The sequence below is a fragment of the Heptranchias perlo genome, unplaced genomic scaffold (genome assembly GCF_035084215.1).
Source record: "Heptranchias perlo isolate sHepPer1 unplaced genomic scaffold, sHepPer1.hap1 HAP1_SCAFFOLD_244, whole genome shotgun sequence".
NCBI classification, from domain to species: Eukaryota; Metazoa; Chordata; class Chondrichthyes; order Hexanchiformes; family Hexanchidae; genus Heptranchias; species Heptranchias perlo.
In genome coordinates this window covers 458,855-485,018 of record NW_027139256.1, presented here as the reverse complement: position 1 = coordinate 485,018, position 26,164 = coordinate 458,855, and the positions used below count along the sequence as shown (strand labels likewise).

The window sequence follows — 26,164 nt, the reverse complement described above, 5'->3', positions numbered from 1 at the left end:
ATAAAGCCCAGGATCCCGTATGCTTTTTTAACCGCTTTCTCAACCTGCCCTGCCACCTTCAATGATTTGTGTACATATACCCCCAGATCTCTCTGATCCTGGACCCCGTTTAGAATTGTTCCCTCTAGTTTATTTTGCCTCTCCTCGTTCCTCCTACTGAAATGTATCACTTCGCATTTTTCTGAGTTAAATTTGATCTGCCACGTGTCCGCCCATTCCACCAGCCTGTCTATATCCTCTTGACGTCTATCACTATCCTTCTCACTGTTCACTACACTTCCAAGTCTTGTATCATCTGCAAATTTTGAAATTGTGCCCTGTACACCCAAGTCCAAGTCATTAATATATATCAAGAAAAGCAGTGGTCCCAGCACCGACCCCTGGGGAACCCCACTGTACACCTCCCTCCAGTCCGAAAAACAACCGTTCACCACTACTCTCTGTTTCCTGTCCCTTAGACAATTCTGTATCTATTCTGACACTGCCCCCTTTATTCCATGGGCTTCAATTTTGCTGACAAGTCTATTATGTGACACTTTATCAAACGCCTTTTCGAAGTCCATATAAACCACATCCACCGCACTGCCCTCATAAATGATGTGCTCTATATGGACATTCAAAGGCAATTGATAAAGCCTGTAACTCTCTCACTCTGACCCTCTCCAACTCTCACTCTCCCTGCCTCACTCTCTCTGCCCCTCTCACTCTCTCTGCCCCCTCTCTCACTCTCTCCCTGCCCCTTCTCTCACTCTCTCTCTGCCCCCTCTCTCACTCTCTCTCTGCCCCCTCTCTCACTCTCTCCCTGCCCCCTCTCTCACTCCCTCTCTGCCCCCTCTCTCACTCCCTCTCTGCCCCCTCTCTCACTCTCCCTCTCTGCCCCCTCTCTCACTCTCCCTCTCTGCCCCCTCTCTCACTCTCCCTCTCTGCCCACTCTCTCTCTGCCCCCTCTCTCACTCTCTCTCTGCCCCCTCTCTCACTCTCTCTCTGCCCCCTCTCTCACTCTCTCTCTGCCCCCTCTCTCACTCTCTCTCTGCCCCCTCTCTCACTCTCTCTCTGCCCCCTCTCTCACTCTCTCTCTGCCCCCTCTCTCACTCTCTCTCTGCCCCCTCTCTCACTCCCTCTCTGCCCCCTCTCTCACTCTCTCTCTGCCCCCTCTCTCACTCTCTCTCTGCCCCCTCTCTCACTCTCTCTCTGCCCCCTCTCTCACTCTCTCTCTGCCCCCTCTCTCACTCTCTCTCTGCCCCCTCTCTCACTCTCTCTCTGCCCCCTCTCTCACTCTCTCTCTGCCCCCTCTCTCACTCTCTCTCTGCCCCCTCTCTCACTCTCTCCCTGCCCCCTCTCTCACTCCCTCTCTGCCCCCTCTCTCACTCCCTCTCTGCCCCCTCTCTCACTCTCCCTCTCTGCCCCCTCTCTCACTCTCCCTCTCTGCCCCCTCTCTCACTCTCCCTCTCTGCCCACTCTCTCTCTGCCCCCTCTCTCACTCTCTCTCTGCCCCCTCTCTCACTCTCTCTCTGCCCCCTCTCTCACTCTCTCTCTGCCCCCTCTCTCACTCTCTCTCTGCCCCCTCTCTCACTCTCTCTCTGCCCCCTCTCTCACTCTCTCTCTGCCCCCTCTCTCACTCTCTCTCTGCCCCCTCTCTCACTCTCTCTCTGCCCCCTCTCTCACTCTCTCTCTGCCCCCTCTCTCACTCTCTCTCTGCCCCCTCTCTCACTCTCTCTCTGCCCCCTCTCTCACTCTCTCTCTGCCCCCTCTCTCACTCTCTCTCTGCCCCCTCTCTCACTCTCTCCCTGCCCCCTCTCTCACTCTCTCCCTGCCCCCTCTCTCACTCTCTCTCTGCCCCCTCTCTCACTCTCCCTCTCTGCCCCCTCTCTCACTCTCCCTCTCTGCCCCCTCTCTCACTCTCCCTCTCTGCCCCCTCTCTCACTCTCCCTCTCTGCCCCCTCTCTCACTCTCCCTCTCTGCCCCCTCTCTCACTCTCCCTCTCTGCCCCCTCTCTCACTCTCTCTCTGCCCCCTCTCTCACTCTCTCTCTGCCCCCTCTCTCACTCTCTCTCTGCCCCCTCTCTCACTCTCTCTCTGCCCCCTCTCTCACTCTCCCTCTCTGCCCCCTCTCTCACTCTCCCTCTCTGCCCCCTCTCTCACTCTCCCTCTCTGCCCCCTCTCTCACTCTCTCTCTGCCCCCTCTCTCACTCTCCCTCTCTGCCCCCTCTCTCACTCTCCCTCTCTGCCCCCTCTCTCACTCTCCCTCTCTGCCCCCTCTCTCACTCTCTCTCTGCCCCCTCTCTCACTCTCTCTCTGCCCCCTCTCTCACTCTCTCTCTGCCCCCTCTCTCACTCTCTCTCTGCCCCCTCTCTCACTCTCTCTCTGCCCCCTCTCTCACTCTCTCTCTGCCCCCTCTCTCACTCTCTCTCTGCCCCCTCTCTCACTCTCTCTCTGCCCCCTCTCTCACTCTCCCTCTCTGCCCCCTCTCTCACTCTCCCTCTCTGCCCCCTCTCTCACTCTCCCTCTCTGCCCCCTCTCTCACTCTCCCTCTCTGCCCCCTCTCTCACTCTCCCTCTCTGCCCCCTCTCTCACTCTCTCTCTGCCCCCTCTCTCACTCTCTCTCTGCCCCCTCTCTCACTCTCTCTCTGCCCCCTCTCTCACTCTCTCTCTGCCCCCTCTCTCACTCTCTCTCTGCCCCCTCTCTCACTCTCTCTCTGCCCCCTCTCTCACTCTCCATCTGCCCCGTTAGATTGCCCATCCCACCATTTGGTCACCAAACTACATTGGTTCTCTGGACACCACTCGACTATTCCAACGCTCTCCTGGCCGGCCTCCCATCTCCCAGCCTCCAAAACCTCAGCTCATTCAAAACTCTGCCCCCCGTCCCCGTATCCTAACTCGCACCGAGTCCCGTTCACCCCTCACCCCCTGTGCTCACTGACCTCCATTGGCACCCAGTCCGGGAACACCTCGATTTTGAAATTCTCCCCATTCTTGTTTTCAAATCCCTCCATGGCCCTCGCCCCCCTCCCTCCCTATCTCTGTAACCTCCTCCAGCCCCTACGACCCTCCGAGATCTCTGCGCTCCTCCAATTCCGGCCTCTTGCCCATCCCCCCGATTCCCATCGCTCCACCATTGGCGGCCGTGCCTTCAGCTGCCCGGGGCCCTGAGCTCTGGAATTCCCTCCCTAAACCTCTCCGCCTCTCTCTCCTCCTTTAAGACGCTCCTTAAAACCTCCCTCTTTGACGGAGCTTTTGGTCGCCTGTCCTGATATCTCCTCATGTGGCTCGGTGTGAAACTTTGTCTGAGAACAGACCTGTGCTTTGGGATGTTTTACACTGTCAGAGGCGCTGTATAAATCTAACACTGTACCTGCCCTGGGAGTGTTTGATGGGACAGTGTAGAGGGAGCTTTACTCTGTATCTAACCCTGTACCTGACCCTGGGAGTGTTTGATGGGACAGTGTAGAGGGAGCTTTACTCTGTATCTAACCCTGTACCTGACCCTGGGAGTGTTTGATGGGACAGTGTAGAGGGAGCTTTACTCTGTATCTAACCCTGTACCTGCCCCGGGAGTGTTTGATGGGACAGTGTAGAGGGAGCTTTACTCTGTATCTAACCCTGTACCTGCCCTGGGAATGTTTGATGGGACAGTGTAGAGGGAGCTTTACTCTGTATCTAACCCTGTACCTGCCCTGGGAGTGTTTGATGGGACGGTGCAGAGGGAGCTTTACTCTGTATCTAACCCAGTACCTGCCCTGGGAGTGTTTGATGGGACAGTGCAGAGAGAGCTTTACTCTGCATCGAACCCTGTACCTGCCCTGGGAGTGTTTGATGGGACAGTGTAGAGGGAGCTTTACTCTGTATCGAACCCTGTACCTGCCCTGGGAGTGTTTGATGGGACAGTGTAGAGGGAGCTTTACTCTGTATCTAACCCTGTACCTGCCCTGGGAGTGTTTGATGGGACGGTGCAGAGGGAGCTTTACTCTGTATCTAACCCTGTACCTGCCCTGGGAGTGTTTGATGGGACGGTGCAGAGGGAGCTTTACTCTGTATCGAACCCTGTACCTGACCCTGGGAGTGTTTGATGGGACAGTGTCGAGGGAGCTTTACTCTGTATCGAACCCTGTACCTGCCCTGGGAGTGTTTGACGGGACAGTGTAGAGGGAGCTTTACTCTGTATCTAACCCTGTACCTGACCCTGGGAGTGTTTGATGGGACAGTGTAGAGGGAGCTTTACTCTGTATCTAACCCTGTACCTGCCCTGGGAGTGTTTGATGGGACAGTGTAGAGGGAGCTTTACTCTGTATCTAACCCTGTACCTGCCCTGGGAGTGTTTGATGGGACAGTGTAGAGGGAGCTTTACTCTGTATCTAACCCTGTACCTGACCCTGGGAGTGTTTGATGGGACAGTGTCGAACAGATGATTATATTCACTGAGCTCATTCACCGACTGTCAGAGATGTCGATCGGCACGGTGGGAGCTTGAGAGGGGTTTAACTGCACTTGTTAAAGCTCCACAGGCCCCAGGATGAGAAGGGATTTGTTTGTGGGATTAATATCCCAGCCCCTTTCAATTAGCGTCATCACTGAATCTATAATGTCATAACTGTCACCACTGAATTAAGGAGCAGCAGGTCGACTGATCCATTATTCATGATATAAACCCCCGAACCCCTCGATAAGATTCCAGCCTGTAACTCACTCCCAGGAATCTGTTATTCTATATATAAACCCCCCGAACCCCTCGATTAGATTCCAGTCTGTAACTCACTCCCGGGTATCTGTTATTCGACATATAAACCCCCCCGAACCCCTCGATTAGATTCCAGTCTGTAACTCACTCCCGGGTATCTGTTATTCTATATATGAACCCCCCGAACCCCTCGATTAGATTCCAGTCTGTAACTCACTCCCGGGTATCTGTTATTCTGTATATAAACCCCACCGAACCCCTCGATTAGATTCCAGCCTGTAACTCACTCCCGGGTATCTGTTATTCTATATATAAACCCCCCGAACCCCTCGATTAGATTCCAGTCTGTAACTCACTCCCGGGTATCTGTTATTCTATATATAAACCCCCGAACCCCTCGATTAGATTCCAGTCTGTAACTCACTCCCGGGTATCTGTTATTCTATATATAAACCCCCGAACCCCTCAATTAGATTCCAGTCTGTAACTCACTCCCGGGAATCTGTTATTCTGTATATCAACCCCCCGAACCCCTCGATTAGATTCCAGCCTGTAACTCACTCCCGGGTATCTGTTATTCTATATATAAACCCCCCGAACCCCTCGATTAGATTCCAGTCTGTAATTCACTCCCGGGTATCTGTTGTTCAAGATATAAACCCACCCGAACCTTCGATGAGATTCCAGTGTGAAACTCACTCCCGGGTATCTGTTATTCTATATATAAACCCCCCAAACCCCTCGATTATATTCCAGTCTGTAATTCACTCCCGGGTATCTGTTATTCTATGTGCAAACCCCCCCGAACCCCTCGATTCGATTCCAGTCTGTAACTCACTCCCGGGTATCTGTTATTCTATATATAAACCCCCCGAACCCCTCGATTAGATTCCAGTCTGTAACTCACTCCCGGGTATCTGTTATTCTATATATAAACCCCCCGAACCCCTCGATTAGATTCCAGTCTGTAACTCACTCCCGGGTATCTGTTATTCTGTATATAAACCCCCCGAACCCCTCGATTAGATTCCAGTCTGTAACTCACTCCCGGGTATCTGTTATTCTATATATAAACCCCCCGAACCCCTCGATTAGATTCCAGTCTGTAACTCATTCCATAGTATCTGTTATTCTGCATTAAGCCCCCCGAACCCCTCGATTAGATTCCAGCCTGTAACTCACTCCAGGGTATCTGTTATTCCATATCTAAACCCCCCCCGAACCCCTCGATTAGATTCCAGTCCGTAACTCACTCCCGGGCATCTGTTATTCTATATATAAACCCCCCCGAACCCCTCGATTAGATTCCAGTCTGTAACTCACTCCCGGGTATCTGTTATTCTATATATCAACCCCCGAACCACTCGATTAGATTCCAGTCTGTAACTCACTCCCGGGTATCTGTTATTCTATATATAAACCCCCCCGAACCCCTCGATTAGATTCCAGTCTGTAACTCACTCCCGGGTATCTGTTATTCTATATATAAACCCCCCGAACCCCTCGATTAGATTCCAGTCTGTAACTCACTCCCGGGTATCTGTTATTCTATATATAAACCCCCCCGAACCCCTCGATTAGATTCCAGTCTGTAACTCACTCCCGGGTATCTGTTATTCTATATATAAACCCCCCCGAACCCCTCGATTAGATTCCAGCCTGTAACTCACTCCCGGGTATCTGTTATTCGATATAATAAACCCCACCGAACCACTCGATTAGATTCCAGTCTGTAACTCACTCCCGGGTATCTGTTATTCTATATCTAAACCCCCCGAACCCCTCGATTAGATTCCAGTCTGTAACTCACTCCCGGGTATCTGTTATTCGATATAATAAACCCCACCGAACCACTCGATTAGATTCCAGTCTGTAACTCACTCCCGGGTATCTGTTATTCTATATATAAACCCCCCCGAACCCCTCGATTAGATTCCAGCCTGTAACTCACTCCCGGGTATCTGTTATTCTATATCTAAACCCCCCGAACCCCTCGATTAGATTCCAGTCTGTAACTCACTCCCGGGTATCTGTTATTCGAGAAATAAACCCCCCGAACCCCTCGATTAGATTCCAGTCTGTAACTCACTCCCGGGTATCTGTTATTCTACATATAAACCCCCCGAACCCCTCGATTAGATTCCAGTCTGTAACTCACTCCCGGGTATCTGTTATTCTATATATAAACCCCCCGAACCCCTCGATTAGATTCCAGTCTGAAACTCACTCCAGGGTGTCTGTTATTCCATATCTAAACCCCCCCGAACCCCTCGATTAGATTCCAGTCTGTAACTCACACCCGACTTTGTGTTATTCTATATATAAACCCCCCGAACCCCTCGATTAGATTCCAGTCTGCAACTCACTCCCGGGTATCTGTTATTCTATATGTAAACCCCCCGAACCCCTCGATTAGATTCCAGTCTGTAACTCACTCTCGGGGATCTGTTATTCTATATATAAACCCCCCTGAACCCCTCGATTAGATTCCAGTCTGTAACTCACTCCCGGATATCTGTTATTCTATATATAAACCCCCCGTACCCCTCGATTAGATTCCAGTCTGTAACTCACTCCCGGGTATCTGTTATTCTGTATGTAAACCCCCCCGAACCCCTCGATTAGATTCCAGTCTGTAACTCACTCCCGGGTATCTGTTATTCTATATATAAACCCCACCGAACCACTCGATTAGATTCCAGTCTGTAACTCACTCCCGGGTATCTGTTATTCTATATCTAAACCTCCCGAACCCCTCGATTAGATTCCAGTCTGTAACTCACTCCCGGGTATCTGTTATTCTACATATAAACCCCCCGAACCCCTCGATTAGATTCCAGTCTGTAACTCACTCCCGGGTATCTGTTATTCTATATATAAACCCCCCGAACCCCTCGATCAGATTCCAGTCTGTAACTCACTCCCGGGTATCTGTTATTCTATATATAAACCCACCGAACTCCTCGATTAGATTCCAGTCTGTAACTCACTCTCGGGTATCTGTTATTCTATATATAAAACCCCCCGAACCCCTCGATTAGATTCCAGTCTGTAACTCACTCCCGGATATCTGTTATTCTATATATAAACCCCCCGTACCCCTCGATTAGATTCCAGTCTGTAACTCACTCCCGGGTATCTGTTATTCTATATCTAAACCCCCCGAACCCCTCGATGAGATTCCAGTCTGTAACTCACTCCCGGGTATCTGTTATTCTACATATAAACCCCCCGAACCCCTCGATTAGATTCCAGTCTGTAACTCACTCCCGGGTATCTGTTTTTCTATATATAAACCCCCCGAACCCCTCGATCAGATTCCAGTCTGTAACTCACTCCCGGGTATCTGTTATTCTATATATAAACCCACCGAACTCCTCGATTAGATTCCAGTCTGTAACTCACTCCCGGGTGTCTGTTATTCTATATATAAACCCACCGAACCCCTCAATTAGATTCCAGTCTGTAACTCACTCCCGAGTATCTGTTATTCTATACATAAACCCCCCGAACCCCTCGATTAGATTCCAGTCTGTAACTCACTCCCGGGTATCCGTTGTTCTATATATAAACCCCCCGAACCCCTCGATTAGATTCCAGTCTGTAACTCACTCCCGGGTATCTGTTATTCTATATATAAACCCCCCGAACCCCTCGATTAGATTCCAGTCTGTCACTCACTCCCGGGTATCTGTTATTCTATATATAAACCCCCCGAACCCCTCGATTAGATTCCAGTCTGTAACTCACTCCCGGGTATCCGTTATTCTATACATAAACCCCCCGAACCCCTCGATTAGATTCCAGTCTGTAACTCACTCCCGGGTATCTGTTATTCTATAAAAAACCCCACCAAACCCCTCAATTAGATTCCAGCCTGTAACTCACTCCCAGGTATCTGTTATTCTTTACATAAACCCCCCGAACCCCTCGATTAGATTCCAATCTGGAACTCACTCCCGGGTATCTGTTATTCTATATATAAACCCCCCGAACCCCTCGATCAGATTCCAGTCTGTAACCCACTACCGGGTATCTGTTATTCTATATATAAACCCCCCGAATCCCTCGATTCGATTCAAGTCTGTAACTCACTCCCGGGTATCTGTTATTCTATATATAAACCCCCCGAACCACTCGATCAGATTCCAGTCTGTAACTCACTCCCGGGTATCTGTTATTCTAGAAATAAAACCCCCCGAACCCCTCGATTAGATTCCAGTCTGCAACTCACTCCCGGAAATCTGTTATTCTGCGTATAAACCCCCTGAACCCCTCGATTAGATTCCAGTCTGTAACTCACTCCCGGGTATCTGTTATTCTATATATAAACCCCCCGAACCCCTCGATTAGATTCCAGTCTGTAAGTCACTCCCAGGTATCTGTTATTCTATATATAAACCCCACGAACCCCTCGATTAGATTCCACTCTGTAACTCACTCCCGGTTATCTGGTATTCTGTATATAAACCCCCCGAACCCCTCGATTAGATTCCAGTCTGTAACTCACTCCCGGGTATCTGTTATTCTGCATATAAACCCCCCGAACCCCTCGATTAGATTCCAGTCTGTAACTCACTCCCGGGTATCTGTTATTCTATATATAAACCCCCCGAACCCCTCGATTAGATTCCAGTCTGTAACTCACTCCCGGGTATCTGTTATTCTAGATATAAACCCCCCCAAACCCCTCAATTAGATTCCAGTCTGTAACTCACTCCCGGGTATCTGTTATTCTATATATAAACCCCCCGAACCCCTCGATTAGATTCCAGTCTGTAACTCACTCCCGGGTATCTGTTATTCTATATATAAACCCCCCCGAACCCCTCGATTGGATTCCAGTCTGTAACTCACTCCCGGGTATCTGTTATTCTATATTAACCCCCCCGAACCCCTCGATTAGATTCCAGTCTGTAACTCACTCCCGGGTATACGTTATTCTATATAAACCCCCCCGAACCCCTCGATTAGATTCCAGTCTGTAACTCACACCCGACTTTGTGTTATTCTCTGTCTAAACCCACCGAACCCCTCGATTATATTCCAGTCTGCAACTCACTCCCGGGTATCTGTTATTCTATATATAAACCCCCCGAACCCCTCGATTAGATTCCAGTCTGTAACTCACTCTCGGGTATCTGTTATTCTATATATAAACCCCCCCGAACCCCTCGATTAGATTCCAGTCTGTAACTCACTCCCGGATATCTGTTATTCTATATATAAACCCCCCGTACCCCTCGATTAGATTCCAGTCTGTAACTCACTCCCGGGTATCTGTTATTCTATATATAAACCCCACCGAACCACTCGATTAGATTCCAGTCTGTAACTCACTCCCGGGTATCTGTTATTCTATATCTAAACCCCCCGAACCCCTCGATTAGATTCCAGTCTGTAACTCATTCCCGGGTATCTGTTATTCTACATATAAACCCCCCGAACCCCTCGATTAGATTCCAGTCTGTAACTCACTCCCGGGTATCTGTTATTCTATATATAAACCCCCCCGAACCCCTCGATCAGATTCCAGTCTGTAACTCACTCCCGGGTATCTGTTATTCTATATATAAACCCACCGAACTCCTCGATTAGATTCCAGTCTGTAACTCACTCCCGGGTATCTGTTATTCCATATATAAACCCCACCGAACCACTCGATTAGATTCCAGTCTGTAACTCACTCCCGGGTATCTGTTATTCTATATCTAAACCCCCCGAACCCCTCGATTAGATTCCAGTCTGTAACTCACTCCCGGGTATCTGTTATTCTACATATAAACCCCCCGAACCCCTCGATTAGATTCCAGTCTGCAACTCACTCCCGGGTATCTGTTATTCTATATATAAACCCCCCCCGAACCCCTCGATTAGATTCCAGCCTGTAACTCACTCCCGGGTATCTGTTATTCTATATATAAACCCCCCGAACCCCTCGATTAGATTCCAGTCTGTAACTCACTCCCGGGTATCTGTTATTCTATATATAAACCCCCCGAACCCCTCGATTAGATTCCAGCCTGTAACTCACTCCCGGGTATCTGTTATTCTATATATAAACCCCCTGAACCCCTCGATTAGATTCCAGTCTGTAACTCACTCCCGGGTATCTGTTATTCTATATCTAAACCCCCCGAACCCCTCGATTAGATTCCAGTCTGTAACTCACTCCCGGGTATCTGTTATTCTACATATAAACCCCCCGAACCCCTCGATTAGATTCCAGTCTGTAACTCACTCCCGGGTATCTGTTATTCTATATATAAACCCCCCGAACCCCTCGATCAGATTCCAGTCTGTAACTCACTCCCGGGTATCTGTTATTCTATATATAAACCCACCGAACTCCTCGATTAGATTCCAGTCTGTAACTCACTCCCGGGTATCCGTTATTCTATATATAAACCCCCCGAACCCCTCGATTAGATTCCAGTCTGTAACTCACTCCCGGGTATCTGTTATTCTATATATAAACCCCCCCGAACCCCTCGATTGGATTCCAGTCTGTAACTCACTCCCGGGTATCTGTTATTCTATATATAAACCCCCCCGAACCCCTCGATTAGATTCCAGTCTGTAACTCACTCCCGGGTATACGTTATTCTATATATAAACCCCCCCGAACCCCTCGATTAGATTCCAGTCTGCAACTCACTCCCGGGTATCCGTTATTCTATATCTAAACCCCCCGAACCCCTCGATTAGATTCCAGTCTGTAACTCACTCCCGGGTATCCGTTATTCTATACATAAACCCCCCGAACCCCTCGATTAGATTCCAGTCTGTAACTCACTCCCGGGTATCTGTTATTCTATATATAAACCCCCCGAACCCCTCGATTAGATTCCAGTCTGTCACTCACTCCCAGGTATCTGTTATTCAATGTATAAACCCCCCGAACCCCTCGATTAGATTCCAGTCTGTAACTCACTCCCGGGTATCTGTTTTTCTAGATATAAACCCCCCCGAACCCCTCAATTAGATTCCAGTCTGTAACTCACTCCCGGGTATCTGTTATTCTATCTATAAACCCCCCGAACCCCTCGATTAGATTCCAGTCTGTAACTCACTCCCGGGTATCTGTTATTCTATATATAATCCCCCCCGAACCCCTCGATTGGATTCCAGTCTGTAACTCACTCCCGGGTATCTGTTATTCTATATATAAACCCCCCCGAACCCCTCGATTAGATTCCAGTCTGTAACTCACTCCCGGGTATACGTTATTCTATAGATAAACCCCCCCGAACCCCTCGATTAGATTCCAGTCTGTAACTCACTCCCGGGTATCCGTTATTCTATATCTAAACCCCCCGAACCCCTCGATTAGATTCCAGTCTGTAACTCACTCCCGGGTATCCGTTATTCTATACATAAACCCCCCGAACCCCTCGATTAGATTCCAGTCTGTCACTCACTCCCAGGTATCTGTTATTCTATATATAAACCCCCCCGAACCCCTCGATTAGATTCCAGCCTGTAACTCACTCCCAGGTATCTGTTATTCTATACATAAACCCCCCCGAACTCCTCGATTAGATTCCAATCTGGAACTGACTCCCGGGTATCTGTTATTCTATATATAAACCCCCCGAACCCCTCGATAAGATTCCAGTCTGTAACTCACTACCGGGTATCTGTTATTCTATATATAAACCCCCCGAATCCCTCGATTAGATTCAAGTCTGTAACTCACTCCCGGGTATCTGTTGTTCTATATATAAACCCCCCGAACCCCTCGATTAGATTCCAGTCTGTAACTCACTCCCGGGTATCTGTTATTCTAGAAATTAAACCCCCTGAACCCCTCGATTAGATTCCAGTCTGTAACTCACTCCCGGGTATCTGTTATTCTATATCTAAACCCCCCGAACCCCTCGATTAGATTCCAGTCTGTAACTCACTCCCGGGAATCTGTTATTCTGTATATAAACCCCCCGAACCCCTCGATTAGATTCCAGCCTGTAACTCACTCCCGGGTATCTGTTATTCTATATAGAAACCCCACCGAACCCCTCGATTAGATTCCAGTCTGTAACTCACTCCCGGGAATCTGTTATTCTGCGTATAAACCCCCCGAACCTCTCAATTAGATTCCAGTCTGTAACTCACTCCCGGGTATCTGTTATTCGATATATAAACCCCCCGAACCCCTCGATTAGATTCCAGTCTGTAACTCACTCCCGGGTATCTGTTATTCGATATATAAACCCCACCGAACCCCTCGATTAGATTCCAGTCTGTAACTCACTCCCGGCTATCTGTTATTCTCTTTATAAACCCCCCGAACCCCTCGATTAGATTCCAGCCTGTAACTCACTCCAGGTATCTGTTATTCTATATATAAACCCCCCGAACCACTCGATCAGATTCCAGTCTGTAACTCACTCCCGGGTATCTGTTATTCTAGAAATAAAACCCCCCGAACCCCTCGATTAGATTCCAGTCTGTAACTCACTCCCGGGTATCTGTTATTCTATATATAAACCCCCCGAACCCCTCGATTAGATTCCAGTCTGCAACTCACTCCCGGGTATCTGTTATTCTATATATAAACCCCCGAACCCCTCAATTAGATTCCAGTCTGTAACTCACTCCCGGGAATCTGTTATTCTATATATAAACCCCCCGAACCCCTCGATTAGATTCCAGCCTGTAACTCACTCCCGGGTATCTGTTATTCTATATATAAACCCCCCGAACCCCTCGATTAGATTCCAGTCTGTAATTCACTCCCGGGTATCTGTTGTTCAAGATATAAACCCACCCGAACCCCTCGATTTGATTCCAGTCTGTAATTCACTCCCGGGTATCTGTTATTCTATATATAAACCCCCCGAACCCCTCGATTTGATTCCAGTCTGTAATTCACTCCCGGGTATCTGTTATTCTATATATAAACCCCCCGAACCCCTCAATTAGATTCCAGCCTGCAACTCACTCCCGGGTATCTGTTATTCTATATATAAACCCCCCGATTAGATTCCAGTCTGTAACTCACTCCCGGGTATCTGTTATTCTATATATAAACCCCCCAAACCCCTCGATTAGATTCCAGTCTGTAATTCACTCCCGGGTATCTGTTGTTCAAGATATAAACCCACCCGAACCCCTCGATTTGATTCCAGTCTGTAATTCACTCCCGGGTATCTGTTATTCTATATATAAACCCCCCGAACCCCTCGATTTGATTCCAGTCTGTAATTCACTCCCGGGTATCTGTTATTCTATATATAAACCCCCCGAACCCCTCAATTAGATTCCAGCCTGCAACTCACTCCCGGGTATCTGTTATTCTATATATAAACCCCCCGATTAGATTCCAGTCTGTAACTCACTCCCGGGTATATGTTATTCTGTATATAAACCCCCCGAACCCCTCGATTAGATTCCAGCCTGTAACTCACTCCAGGGTATCTGTTATTCCATATCTAAACCCCCCCCGAGCACCTCGATTAGATTCCAGTCTGTAACTCACTCCCGGGCATCTGTTATTCTGCAGATAAACCCACCGAACCCCTTGCTGAGATTCCAGCCTGCAACTCACTCCCGGGTATCTGTTATTCTAAAAATCAAACCCCCGAACCCCTCGATTAGATTCCAGTCTGGAACTCACTCCCGGGTATCTGTTATTCTGTCTGTCAAACCCCCGAGCCCCTCGATTAGATTCCAGTCTGTAACTCACTCCCGGGCGTCAGTTATTCTACATTTAAACACCCCGAACCCCTCGATTAAATTCCAGTCTGTAACTCACTCCCGGGTATCTGTTATTCTATATATCAACCCCCGAACCCCTCGATTAGATTCCAGTCTGTAACTCACTCTCGGGTATCTGTTATTCTATATATAAACCCCCCCGAACCCCTCGATTAGATTCCAGTCTGTAACTCACTCCCGGATATCTGTTATTCTATATATAAACCCCCCGTGCACCTCGATTAGATTCCAGTCTGTAACTCACTCCCGGGTATCTGTTATTCTATATATAAACCCCACCGAACCACTCGATTAGATTCCAGTCTGTAACTCACTCCCGGGTATCTGTTATTCTATATCTAAACCCCCCGAACCCCTCGATTAGATTCCAGTCTGTAACTCACTCCCGGGTATCTGTTATTCTATATATAAACCCCCCGAACCCCTCGATTAGATTCCAGTCTGTAACTCACTCCCGGGTATCTGTTATTCTATATATAAACCCCCCGAACCCCACGATTGGATTCCAGTCTGTAACTCACTCCCGGGTATCTGTTATTCTATATATAAATCCCCGAACCACTCGATTAGATTCCAGTGTGCAACTCACTCCCGGGTATCTGTTATTCTATATATAAACCCCCCGAACCCCTCGATTAGATTCCAGTCTGTAACTCACTCCCGGGTATCTGTTATTCTATATATAAACCCCCCGAACCCCTCGATTAGATTCCAGTCTGTAACTCACTCCCGGGTATCTGTTATTCTATATATAAACCCCCCGAACGCCTCGATTAGATTCCAGCCTGTAACTCACTCCCGGGTATCTGTTATTCTATATATAAACCCACCGAACTCCTCAATTAGATTCCAGTCTGTAACTCACTCCCGGGTATCTGTTATTCTATATATAAACCCCCCCGAACCCCTCGATTAGATTCCAGTCTGTAACTCGCTCCCGGGTATCTGTTATTCTATATATAAACCCCCCCCGAACCCCTCGATTAGATTCCAGTCTGTAACTCACTCCCGGGTATCTGTTATTCTATATATAAACCCCCCCGAACCCCTCAATTAGATTCCAGTCTGTAACTCACTCCCGGGTATCTGTTATTCTATATATAAACCCCCCGAACCCCTCGATTAGATTCCAGTCTGTAACTCACTCCCAGGTATCTGTTATTCTATATTTTTACCCCCTGGCCTTACAGTCGGACCGTGGGATTTTCTTCTCCTCCTGTCTGTCTCCCCATCTTCCACCCTCTGTAAAATTGTGTGTAAAACTCTAAGTTTGGGATTGATACAGGGCGATGGGGAGAGAGCGGGGCAGTGGGATTAGTTTGGGATTGATACAGGGCTATGGGGAGAGAGCGGGGCAGTGGGATTAGTCTGGGGATTGATACAGGGCTATGGGGAGAGAGCGGGGCAGTGGGATTAGTTTGGGGATTGATACAGGGCGATGGGGAGAGAGTGGGGCAGTGGGATTAGTTTGGGGATTGATACAGGGCGATGGGGAGAGAGCGGGGCAGTGGGATTAGTTTGGGGATTGATACAGGGCCATGGGGAGAGAGTGGGGCAGTGGGATTAGTTTGGGGATTGATACAGGGCCATGGGGAGAGAGTGGGGCAGTGGGATTAGTTTGGGGATTGATACAGGGCGATGGGGAGAGAGTGGGGCAGTGGGATTAGTTTGGGATTGATACAGGACTATGGGGAGAGAGCGGGGCAGTGGGATTAGTTTGGGGATTGATACAGGGCTATGGGGAGAGAGCGGGGCAGTGGGATTAGTTTGGGGATTGATACAGGGTGATGGGGAGAGAGTGGGGCAGTGGGATTAGTTTTGGGATTGATACAGGGCGATGGCGAGAGAGTGGGGCAGTGGGATTAGTTTGGGGATTGATACAGGGCGATGGGGAGAGAGTGGGGCAGTGGGATTAGTTTGGGGATTGATACAGGGCGATGGGGAGAGAGCGGGGCAGTGGGATTAGTTTGGGGATTGATACAGGACTATGGGGAGAGAGCGGGGCAGTGGGATTAGTTTGGGATTGATACAGGGCGATGGGGAGAGAGTGGGGCAGTGGGATTAGTTTGGGATTGATACAGGGCTATGGGGAGAGAGTGGGGCAGTGGGATTAGTTTGGGGATTGATACAGGACTATGGGGAGAGAGCGGGGCAGTGGGATTAGTTTGGGATTGATACAGGGCTATGGGGAGAGAGTGGGGCAGTGGGATTAGTTTGGGGATTGATACAGGGCTATGGGGAGAGAGCGGGGCAGTGGGATTAGTTTGGGGATTGATACAGGACTATGGGGAGAGAGCGGGGCAGTGGGATTAGTTTGGGATTGATACAGGGCCATGGGGAGAGAGCGGGGCAGTGGGATTAGTTTGGGATTGATACAGGGCTTTGGGGAGAGAGCGGGGCAGTGGGATTAGTTTGGGGATTGATGCAGGGCTATGGGGAGAGAGTGGGGCAGTGGGATTAGTTTGGGGATTGATACAGGGCTATGGGGAGAGAGCGGGGCAGTGGGATTAGTTTGGGATTGATGCAGGGCTATGGGGAGAGAGCGGGGCAGTGGGATTAGTTTGGGGATTGATACAGGGCTATGGGGAGAGAGCGGGGCAGTGGGATTAGTTTGGGATTGATACAGGACTATGGGGAGAGAGTGGGGCAGTGGGATTAGTTTGGGATTGATACAGGACTATGGGGAGAGAGCGGGGCAGTGGGATTAGTTTGGGATTGATGCAGGGCTATGGGGAGAGAGTGGGGCAGTGGGATTAGTTTGGGGATTGATACAGGGCTATGGGGAGAGAGCGGGGCAGTGGGATAAGTTTGGGGATTGATACAGGACTATGGGGAGAGAGTGGGGCAGTGGGATTAGTTTGGGATTGATACAGGGCTATGGGGAGAGAGCGGGGCAGTGGGATTAGTTTGGGATTGATACAGGACTATGGGGAGAGAGTGGGGCAGTGGGATTAGTTTGGGGATTGATACAGGGCTATGGGGAGAGAGCGGGGCAGTGGGATAAGTTTGGGGATTGATACAGGGCTATGGGGAGAGAGTGGGGCAGTGGGATTAGTTTGGGGATTGATACAGGGCTATGGGGAGAGAGCGGGGCAGTGGGATAAGTTTGGGGATTGATGCAGGACTATGGGGAGAGAGTGGGGCAGTGGGATTAGTTTGGGGATTGATACAGGGCTATGGGGGGAGAGCGGGGCAGTGGGATTAGTTTGGGGATTGATACAGGGCTCTGGGGAGAGAGCGGGGCAGTGGGATAAGTTTGGGGATTGATACAGGGCTATGGGGAGAGAGCGGGGCAGTGGGATTAGTTTGGGGATTGATACAGGGCTATGGGGAGAGAGCGGGGCAGTGGGATAAGTTTGGGGATTGATGCAGGACTATGGGGAGAGAGTGGGGCAGTGGGATTAGTTTGGGGATTGATACAGGGCTATGGGGAGAGAGCGGGGCAGTGGGGTTAGTTTGGGGATTGATACAGGGCTGTGGGGAGAGAGCGGGGCAGTGGGATTAGTTTGGGGATTGATACAGGGCGATGGGGAGAGAGTGGGGCAGTGGGATTAGTTTAGGGTTTGATACAGGGCTATGGGGAGAGAGTGGGGCAGTGGGATTAGTTTGGGGATTGATACAGGGCTATGGGGAGAGAGCGGGGCAGTGGGATTAGTTTGGGGATTGATACAGGGCTTTGGGGAGAGAGTGGGGCAGTGGGATTAGTTTGGGGATTGATACAGGGCTTTGGGGAGAGAGTGGGGCAGTGGAATTAGTTTGGGGATTGATACAGGGCTATGGGGAGAGAGTGGGGCAGTGGGATTAGTTTGGGATTGATACAGGGCGACGTTATAGCGATTGACTTGGGACTTATTCGTTGATAGGTTTTGGAATTGCCTTGCGACTGCCTTGTGGATTTGTTTGGAATTGTTGTGTGATTATAACAACAATCTTATTTTTACAGAGCCTTTAATGTAGTAAAACCTCCCCAAGGCCCGTCACAGGAGCGTAAATCTGACCCCGAGCCACATGAGGAGATATTAGGACAGGCGACCAAAAGCTCGGTCAAAGAGGGAGGTTTTAAGGAGCGTCTTAAAGGAGGAGAGAGAGAGGCGGAGAGGTTTAGGGAGGGAATTCCAGAGCTTAGGGCCCGGGCAGCTGAAGGCACGGCCGCCAATGGTGGAGCGATTAAAATCGGGGGGATGGACAAGAGGCCAGAATTGGAGGAGCGCAGAGATCTCGGAGGGTTGTAGGGGCTGGAGGAGGTTACAGAGATAGGGAGGGGGGCGAGGGCCATGGAGGGGTTTGAAAACAAGGAACAGAATTTTAAAATCGAGGCGTTCCCGGACCGGGAGCCAATGTAGGTCAGTGAGCACAGGGACTTGGTGCCAGTTAGGATACAGGCAGCAGAGTTTTTGGATGAGCTGGAGTTTACGGAGGGTGGGAGATGGGAGGCCGGCCAGGAGAGCATTGGAATAGTGGAGTCTGGAGGTAGCAAAGGCACAGATGAGGGTTTCAGCAGCAGATGAGCTGAGGCAGGGGCGGAGACGGGCGATGTTATGGAGGGGGAAGTCGGCGGTCTTGGTGTTAATATGGGAATGGTGTTTGGGACTGGCTTGGGATAGATTTGGGATTGATTTGGGAATTGGATTGGGATCAGTTGGGGATTGGGATAGGATTGATTTGGGATTGGAATTAGATTGTGAGTGATTTGAGATTAGTTGGGGCTGGATTGGGTTTAGTTGGGGATTGGTTTGGGAATAGTTGGGGATTGGTTTGGGAATAGTTGGGGATTGGTTTGGGAATAGTTGGGGATTGGTTTGGGAATAGTTGGGGATTGGTTTGGGAATAGTTGGGGATTGGTTTCAGTTTTGTTTGTGATTAGTTTGTGATTGGATTGGGATTAGTTTGGGATTGGGGCGGGATTGAGTTGGAATTGGATTGAGGATGATTTGGGATTGGATTGAGGATGATTTGGGATTGGATTGAGGATGATTTGGGATTGGATTGAGGATGATTTGGGATTGGATTGAGGATGATTTGGGATTGGATTGAGGATGATTTGGGATTGGATTGAGGATGATTTGGGATTGGATTGAGGATGATTTGGGATTGGATTGAGGATGATTTGGGATTGGATTGAGAATGATTTGGGATTGGATTGAGAATGATTTGGGATTGGATTGAGAATGATTTGGGATTGGATTGAGGATGATTTGGGATTGGATTGAGGATGATTTGGGATTGGATTGAGGATGATTTGGGATTGGATTGAGCATGATTTGGGATTGGATTGAGCATGATTTGGGATTGGATTGAGCATGATTTGGGATTGGATTGAGCATGATTTGGGATTGGATTGAGGTTGATTTGGGATTGGATTGAGGATGATTTGGGATTGGATTGAGGATGATTTGGGATTGGATTGAGGATGATTTGGGATTGGATTGAGGATGATTTGGGATTGGATTGAGAATGATTTGGGATTGGATTGAGAATGATTTGGGATTGGATTGAGGATGATTTGGGATTGGATTGAGGATGATTTGGGATTGGATTGAGGATGATTTGGGATTGGATTGAGGATGATTTGGGATTGGATTGAGGATGATTTGGGATTGGATTGAGGATGATTTGGGATTGGATTGAGAATGATTTGGGATTGGATTGAGGATGATTTGGGATTGGATTGAGCATGATTTGGGATTGGATTGAGGATGATTTGGGATTGGATTGAGGTTGATTTGGGATTGGATTGAGGTTGATTTGGGATTGGATTGAGGTTGATTTGGGATTGGATTGAGGATGATTTGGGATTGGATTGAGGTTGATTTGGGATTGGATTGAGGATGATTTGGGATTGGATTGAGGATGATTTGGGATTGGATTGAGAATGATTTGGGATTGGATTGAGGATGATTTGGGATTGGATTGAGGATGATTTGGGATTGGATTGAGGATGATTTGGGATTGGATTGAGGATGATTTGGGTTGGATTGAGGATGATTTGGGATTGGATTGAGGTTGATTTGGGATTGGATTGAGGGTGATTTGGGATTGGATTGAGGATGATTTGGGATTGGATTGAGGATGATTTGGGATTGGATTGAGGATGATTTGGGATTGGATTGAGAATGATTTGGGATTGGATTGAGAATGATTTGGGATTGGATTGTGGATGATTTGGGATTGGATTGAGGATGATTTGGGATTGGATTGAGGATGATTTGGGATTGGATTGAGAATGATTTGGGATTGGATTGAGAATGATTTGGGATTGGATTGAGGATGATTTGGGATTGGATTGAGGATGATTTGGGATTGGATTGAGGGTGAGTTGGGATTGGATTGAGGATGAGTTGGGATTGGATTGAGGATGAGTTGGGATTGGATTGAGGGTGATTTGGGATTGGATTGAGGATGATTTGGGATTGGATTGAGAATGATTTGGGATTGGGTTGAGGATGATTTGGGATTGGATTGAGGATGATTTGGGATTGGATTGAGAATGATTTGGGATTGGATTGAGAATGATTTGGGATTGGATTGAGGATGATTTGGGATTGGATTGAGGATGATTTGGGATTGGATTGAGGATGATTAGGGATTGGATTGAGGATGATTTGGGATTGGATTGAGAATGATTTGGGATTGGATTGAGGATGATTTGGGATTGGATTGAGAATGATTTGGGATTGGATTGAGGTTGATGTTTGGGATTGGATTGAGGATGATTTGGGATTGGATTGAGAATGATTTGGGATTGGATTGAGGTTGATGTTTGGGATTGGCTTGTTGATTCATGTGTGGATTGGATTGGGAATGGATTGATCTGAGCTTAGTTGGGGTTTGGATTTGGGATTAGATTGTGACTGATTTGGGATTGGATTGGGACTGATTTGGGATTGTATTGGAACAGATTTGGAATTGTATTGGGACAGATTTGGGATTAGATTGGGACTGATTTGGGATTGTATTGGAACTGGATTGGGACTGATTTGGGATTGGATTGGGACTGATTTGTGATTGGGACTGATTTGGGTTTGAGTTGGGACTGATTTGGAATTGTATTGGAACTGACTTGGGATTGGATTGGGACTGATTTGGGATTGGATTGGGACTGATTTGGGATTGGATTGGGACTGATTTGGGACTGGATTGGGACTGATTTGGGACTGGATTGGGACTGATTTGGGACTGGATTGGGACTGATTTGGGATTGTATTTGGACTGATTTGGGATTGTATTTGGACTGATTTGGGATTGTATTTGGACTGATTTGGGATTGGATTGGGATTGGATTGGGACTGATTTGGGATTGGATTGGGACCGATTTGGGATTGGATTGAAAATGATTTGGGATTGGATTGGGACTGATTTGGGATTGGATTGGAACTGGATTGGGACTGATTTGGGATTGAATTGGGACTGATTTGTGATTGGGACTGATTTGGGTTTGAGTTGGGACTGATTTGGAATTGTATTGGGACTGATTTGGGATTGGATTGGGACCGATTTGGGATTGGATTGGGACCGATTTGGGATTGGATTGGGGCTGATTTGGGATTGGATTGGACTGTATTGGGACTGTATTGGGACTGTAATGTAATTGCATTGGGATTGTAATGTGATTGTATTGGGACTGTATTGGGACTGTATTGGGACTGTAATGTGATTGCATTGGGACTGTAATGTGATTGTATTGGGACTGTATTGGGACTGTATTGGGACTGTAATGTGATTGCATTGGGACTGTAATGTGACTGTATTGGGACTGTATTGGGACTGTATTGGGACTGTAATGTGATTGTATTGAGACTGTAATGTGATTGTATTGAGACTATAATGTGATTGGCCCATTACAATCCCCTCCCCTCTGCAGGTACCTACCAGGGCCAGTGGGAAGCAGGCAAACGTCACGGTCACGGTGTCCGGCGCAGCGTCCCGTACCGCCAGGCGGCACTGATCCGCTCTCCCCGCCGCACCTCCATCAACTCGCTGCGAGCCGACCACGGCAACGGGGCCCTGACCCCCGCCCCTCCGCCCCCGCAGCCCAGGGCGGGCAGCCCGGCGGCCAGCTCCCGGGGCGGCTTCGTCCTGTCGGTCGGCAGCGGCGGGGCGGCGTCGGCAGCGGCGGACGACAAGAAGAAGAAGAAGAAAAAGAGCGGCTTCTTCAAGCGGCCGTCGCTGCTGCTGCTGGGCGGCGGCGGCGGCGGCGTTCGGCGCTCCGAGTCCAAGGCCTCGCTGGGCAGCAAACGCAGCTCCCTCAAGAGCGAGTCGGTGGCCAGCGAGGTGAATTCCACCGTCAGCCTGGCCGAGGAGGAGGAGGAGGCGGCGGCCGCGGCCGAGCGCGAAGCCCAGGCCCGGGAGGAGGAGGACATCGACGGCGCGGCCACGGAGAGCTACGCGGGCGAGTGGCGGCAGGACCGGCGATGCGGGCCCGGGGTGAGCGCCCGCTCGGGCGGCCTGAGCTACGAGGGCGGTTGGCTGAGCAACCGCCGGCACGGCTACGGCCGCACCACCTTCCCCGACGGCGGCAGGGAGGAAGGCAAGTACCGGCTCAACGCGCTGGTCAGCGGCAAAGTCCGGAACCTCATCCCGCTCCGCCGCAGCAAGGTGCGGGAGAAGGTGGAGCGGGCCGTCGAGTCGGCGCGGAGGGCCGCGGCCATCGCCCGCCAGAAGGAGGAGATGGCCGAATCCAGGTAAGTCAAACACCCCTCCTCTCCCCGGGGAGGGAGGGCGTTGGTGCGGACCGGGTACGGGCCCCACCGCGCGGGCACGGTGAGAGCGGAGCGGTCCATTTACACCCAGCAACCACCCCCCCCCCTCTCTCTCTCCTCGCCTAATTGGTACGGTCCATGCCACTTATCCCACCTCGTTTTATTTATCGAATTAGTTTAAGTTATTTTTTTAGTTTTGTTAACTAATTAGTTTATCTCGTTTAAGTTATTAATTCAATAAAGTAATAGCAAGTTATAGTTTAAATAGTTTTTATTTTTATTAACTAATTAGTTTACCTATTTTAAGTTATTAATTTAATAAAATAATAGCAAGTTATAGTTTAAATAGTTTTTATTTTTATTAACTAATTAGTTTACCTATTTTAAGTTATTAATTTAATAAAATAATAGCAAGTTATAGTTTAAATAGTTTTTATTTTTATTAACTAATTAGTTTACCTATTTTAAGTTATTAATTTAATAAAGTAATAGCAAGTTATAGTTTAATTAGATAGTTTTTAGTTTTATTAACGAATTAGTTTCTCATTTAAGTTATTAATTTAATAAAGTAACAGCAAGTTATAGTTTAATTAGTTAGTTTTTAGTTTTATTAACTAATTAGTTTCTCATTTAAGTTATTAATTTAATGAAGCAATAGCAAGTTATAGTTTAAATAGTTTGTTTTTTAGTTTTATTAACTAATTAGTTCATCTAGTTTAAGTTATTAATTTAATGAAGTAATAGCAAGTTATAGTTTAAATAGTTTGTTTTTTTAGTTTTATTAACTAATTAGTTTATCTAGTTTAAGTTATTAATTTAATAAAGTAATAGCAAGTTATAGTTTAATTAGTTCGTTTTTTTAGTTTTATTAACTAATTAGTTTATCTAGTTTAAGTTATTAATTTAATAAAGTAATAAATTATAGTTCAATTCATTTTTTTTAGTTTTATTAACTAATTCATTTACTTAGTTTACGTTATTAATTTAATGAAGTCATCGCAAGTTATACTTTAATTAGTTAAAGTTTTTATTTTTTAGTTTTATTAACTAATTGGTTTATCTAATTTAAGTTATTAATTTGATAAAGTAATAGCAAGTTAGAGTTTCTCAGCTCTCGATTTAAACCACTGCCCGAGTTTAGAGAGCGAACAAAATCCTTGGAACAGAGACGGTTGAGAGGAGATTTGATCGAGCGGTTCAAAATCACGAAGGGTCTGGACAGAGTAGATAGAGAGAAACTGTTCCCATTGGCGGAAGGGTCGAGAACCAGAGGATTTACGGTGATTGGTGAAAGAACCAAAGACGACATGGGGAAAAACTTTTTTCCCCAGCGAGTGGTTAGGATCTGGAATGCGCTGCCCGAGGGGGCGGTGGAGGCAGATTCAATCATGGCCTTCAAAAGGGAACTGGATAAATACTTGAAAGGGAAAAAATTTGCAGGGCGGGGTGGTGGAGTGGGACTAGCTGGATTGCTCTTGCAGAGAGCCGGCACGGACTCGATGGGCCGAACGGCCTCGTTCCGTGCTGCGACGGTTCTATGATTGCACTGCCTCCGGCCCGCACACGCACGATGGTGACGGAGCAGTCCATTTACACCCAGGAACCCCCTTCTTCCACCTTCCCCCCGCCTCGCGTAACTTGGCATGGTCCAGAACAATGCGGGGAGAGGGGAGGAGCTTGTGCGGTGGGGGCCGGGCTCGGCCGGCGGTGGGGGCCGGGCTCGGCCGGCGGTGGGGGCCGGGCTCGGCCGGCGGTGGGGGCCGGGCTCGGCCGGCGGTGGGGGCCGGGCTCGGCCGGCGGTGGGGGCCAAGATTGGGGGTTTTATTGTCTTAAAAATTAAAAATAAAACATGAAGATGCCTTTTGACTGGAAATCCCAGATGAGGGACTGAGTGGAGGGTGCCCACTGGAAACTGGGAAGGCAGGAGAGGGGAAGGAGCTGAATTAGCAAGTGATGGTCAGTAGACTTAAGAAATAGGAGCAGGAGAAGGCCATTCGGCCCCTCGAGCCTGCTCCGCAGTTCAATCGGATCATGGCTGATCTTCGACCTCAACTCCACTTTCCCGCCCGATCCCCGTATCCCTCGATTCCCCGAAAATCTATCGATCTCAGCCTTGGATATACTCAACGACTGACCGTCCACAGCCCTCTGGGGTAGAGAATTCCAAAGATTCACCACCCTCTGAGTGAAGAAATTCCTCCTCATCTCAGTCTTGAATGTCCGACCCCTTATCCTGAGACCGTGCCCCCTGGTTCTCGATTCTCCGGCCAGGGGGAAACAGCCTCTCAGCATCTACCCTGTCAAACCCGGGAAATAATGAGTTGCAAGAGGAGGACGTGAGGGTCAGGGAGGGGGAAATGGCGGCTAAGACCCTTACCAGTTACGTAAGGGCAGCAGTGGATGGTTTTTAGCCCAGACGACGGTGGATCTGTGGGCCGGGCGGTCGGCCGGCTTTAGGGCTGGATGCTGCCGAATCGCTTCGAGGGGGAGCTGGGCCTGTTTCTGGCTGGGACGGAGATCTGGTCCCAAGAGTCAGAGTTCCCTGCGACGTTACCCTGGGCCGATGTGGGCCTCCCCGTCCAGTTTCGGCCGCCGAAAGGGGTGGGATAGGATTTCTTTCCCCCTCTAATTGGCCTGGGTTTATTTTTTTTCAATCTGTTTTCCTCATTGCCTCTCTCGGGAGGTTGCCTCAATCCGGGGGTGGGTGAGGAGTGACTGGATCATGGTGGAGGAAACGGACAGGGAGCAGGCTGGATGGACGGGCTGCTCTGTCCCTCTCCGACATCCCGACCGTTTGTACGGATCAGAGTGGGATTGATAAAATAGTGTGACTCCCTCATTCAGAGGAGACCCTCAGTCTCACTCTCTCACACTCACACTGTGTCTCTCTCTCTCTCCGTCTCTCTCTCTCTCCGTCTCTCTCTCTCTCTGTCTGTCTCTCTCTCTCTCTCTGTCTGTCTGTCTCTCTCTCTCTCTGTCTGTCTGTCTCTCTTTCTCTCTGTCTGTCTGTCTCTCTTTCTCTCTGTCTGTCTGTCTCTCTCTCTCTCTCTCTCTCTGTCTGTGTGTCT

General features: G+C 48.7%; 1 protein-coding gene across 1 annotated transcript in view; it reads left to right on the top strand.

The window, feature by feature from the left end:
* Positions 1-26,164, top strand: part of LOC137310359 (junctophilin-3-like) — a 34,331-nt gene that overhangs the window by 2,300 nt on the left and 5,867 nt on the right. Inside the window, exon 2 of the mRNA XM_067978207.1 lies at positions 22,259-23,078. Coding sequence (XP_067834308.1) covers positions 22,259-23,078 — 820 coding nt within the window. The remainder of the gene's footprint in view (positions 1-22,258; positions 23,079-26,164) is intronic.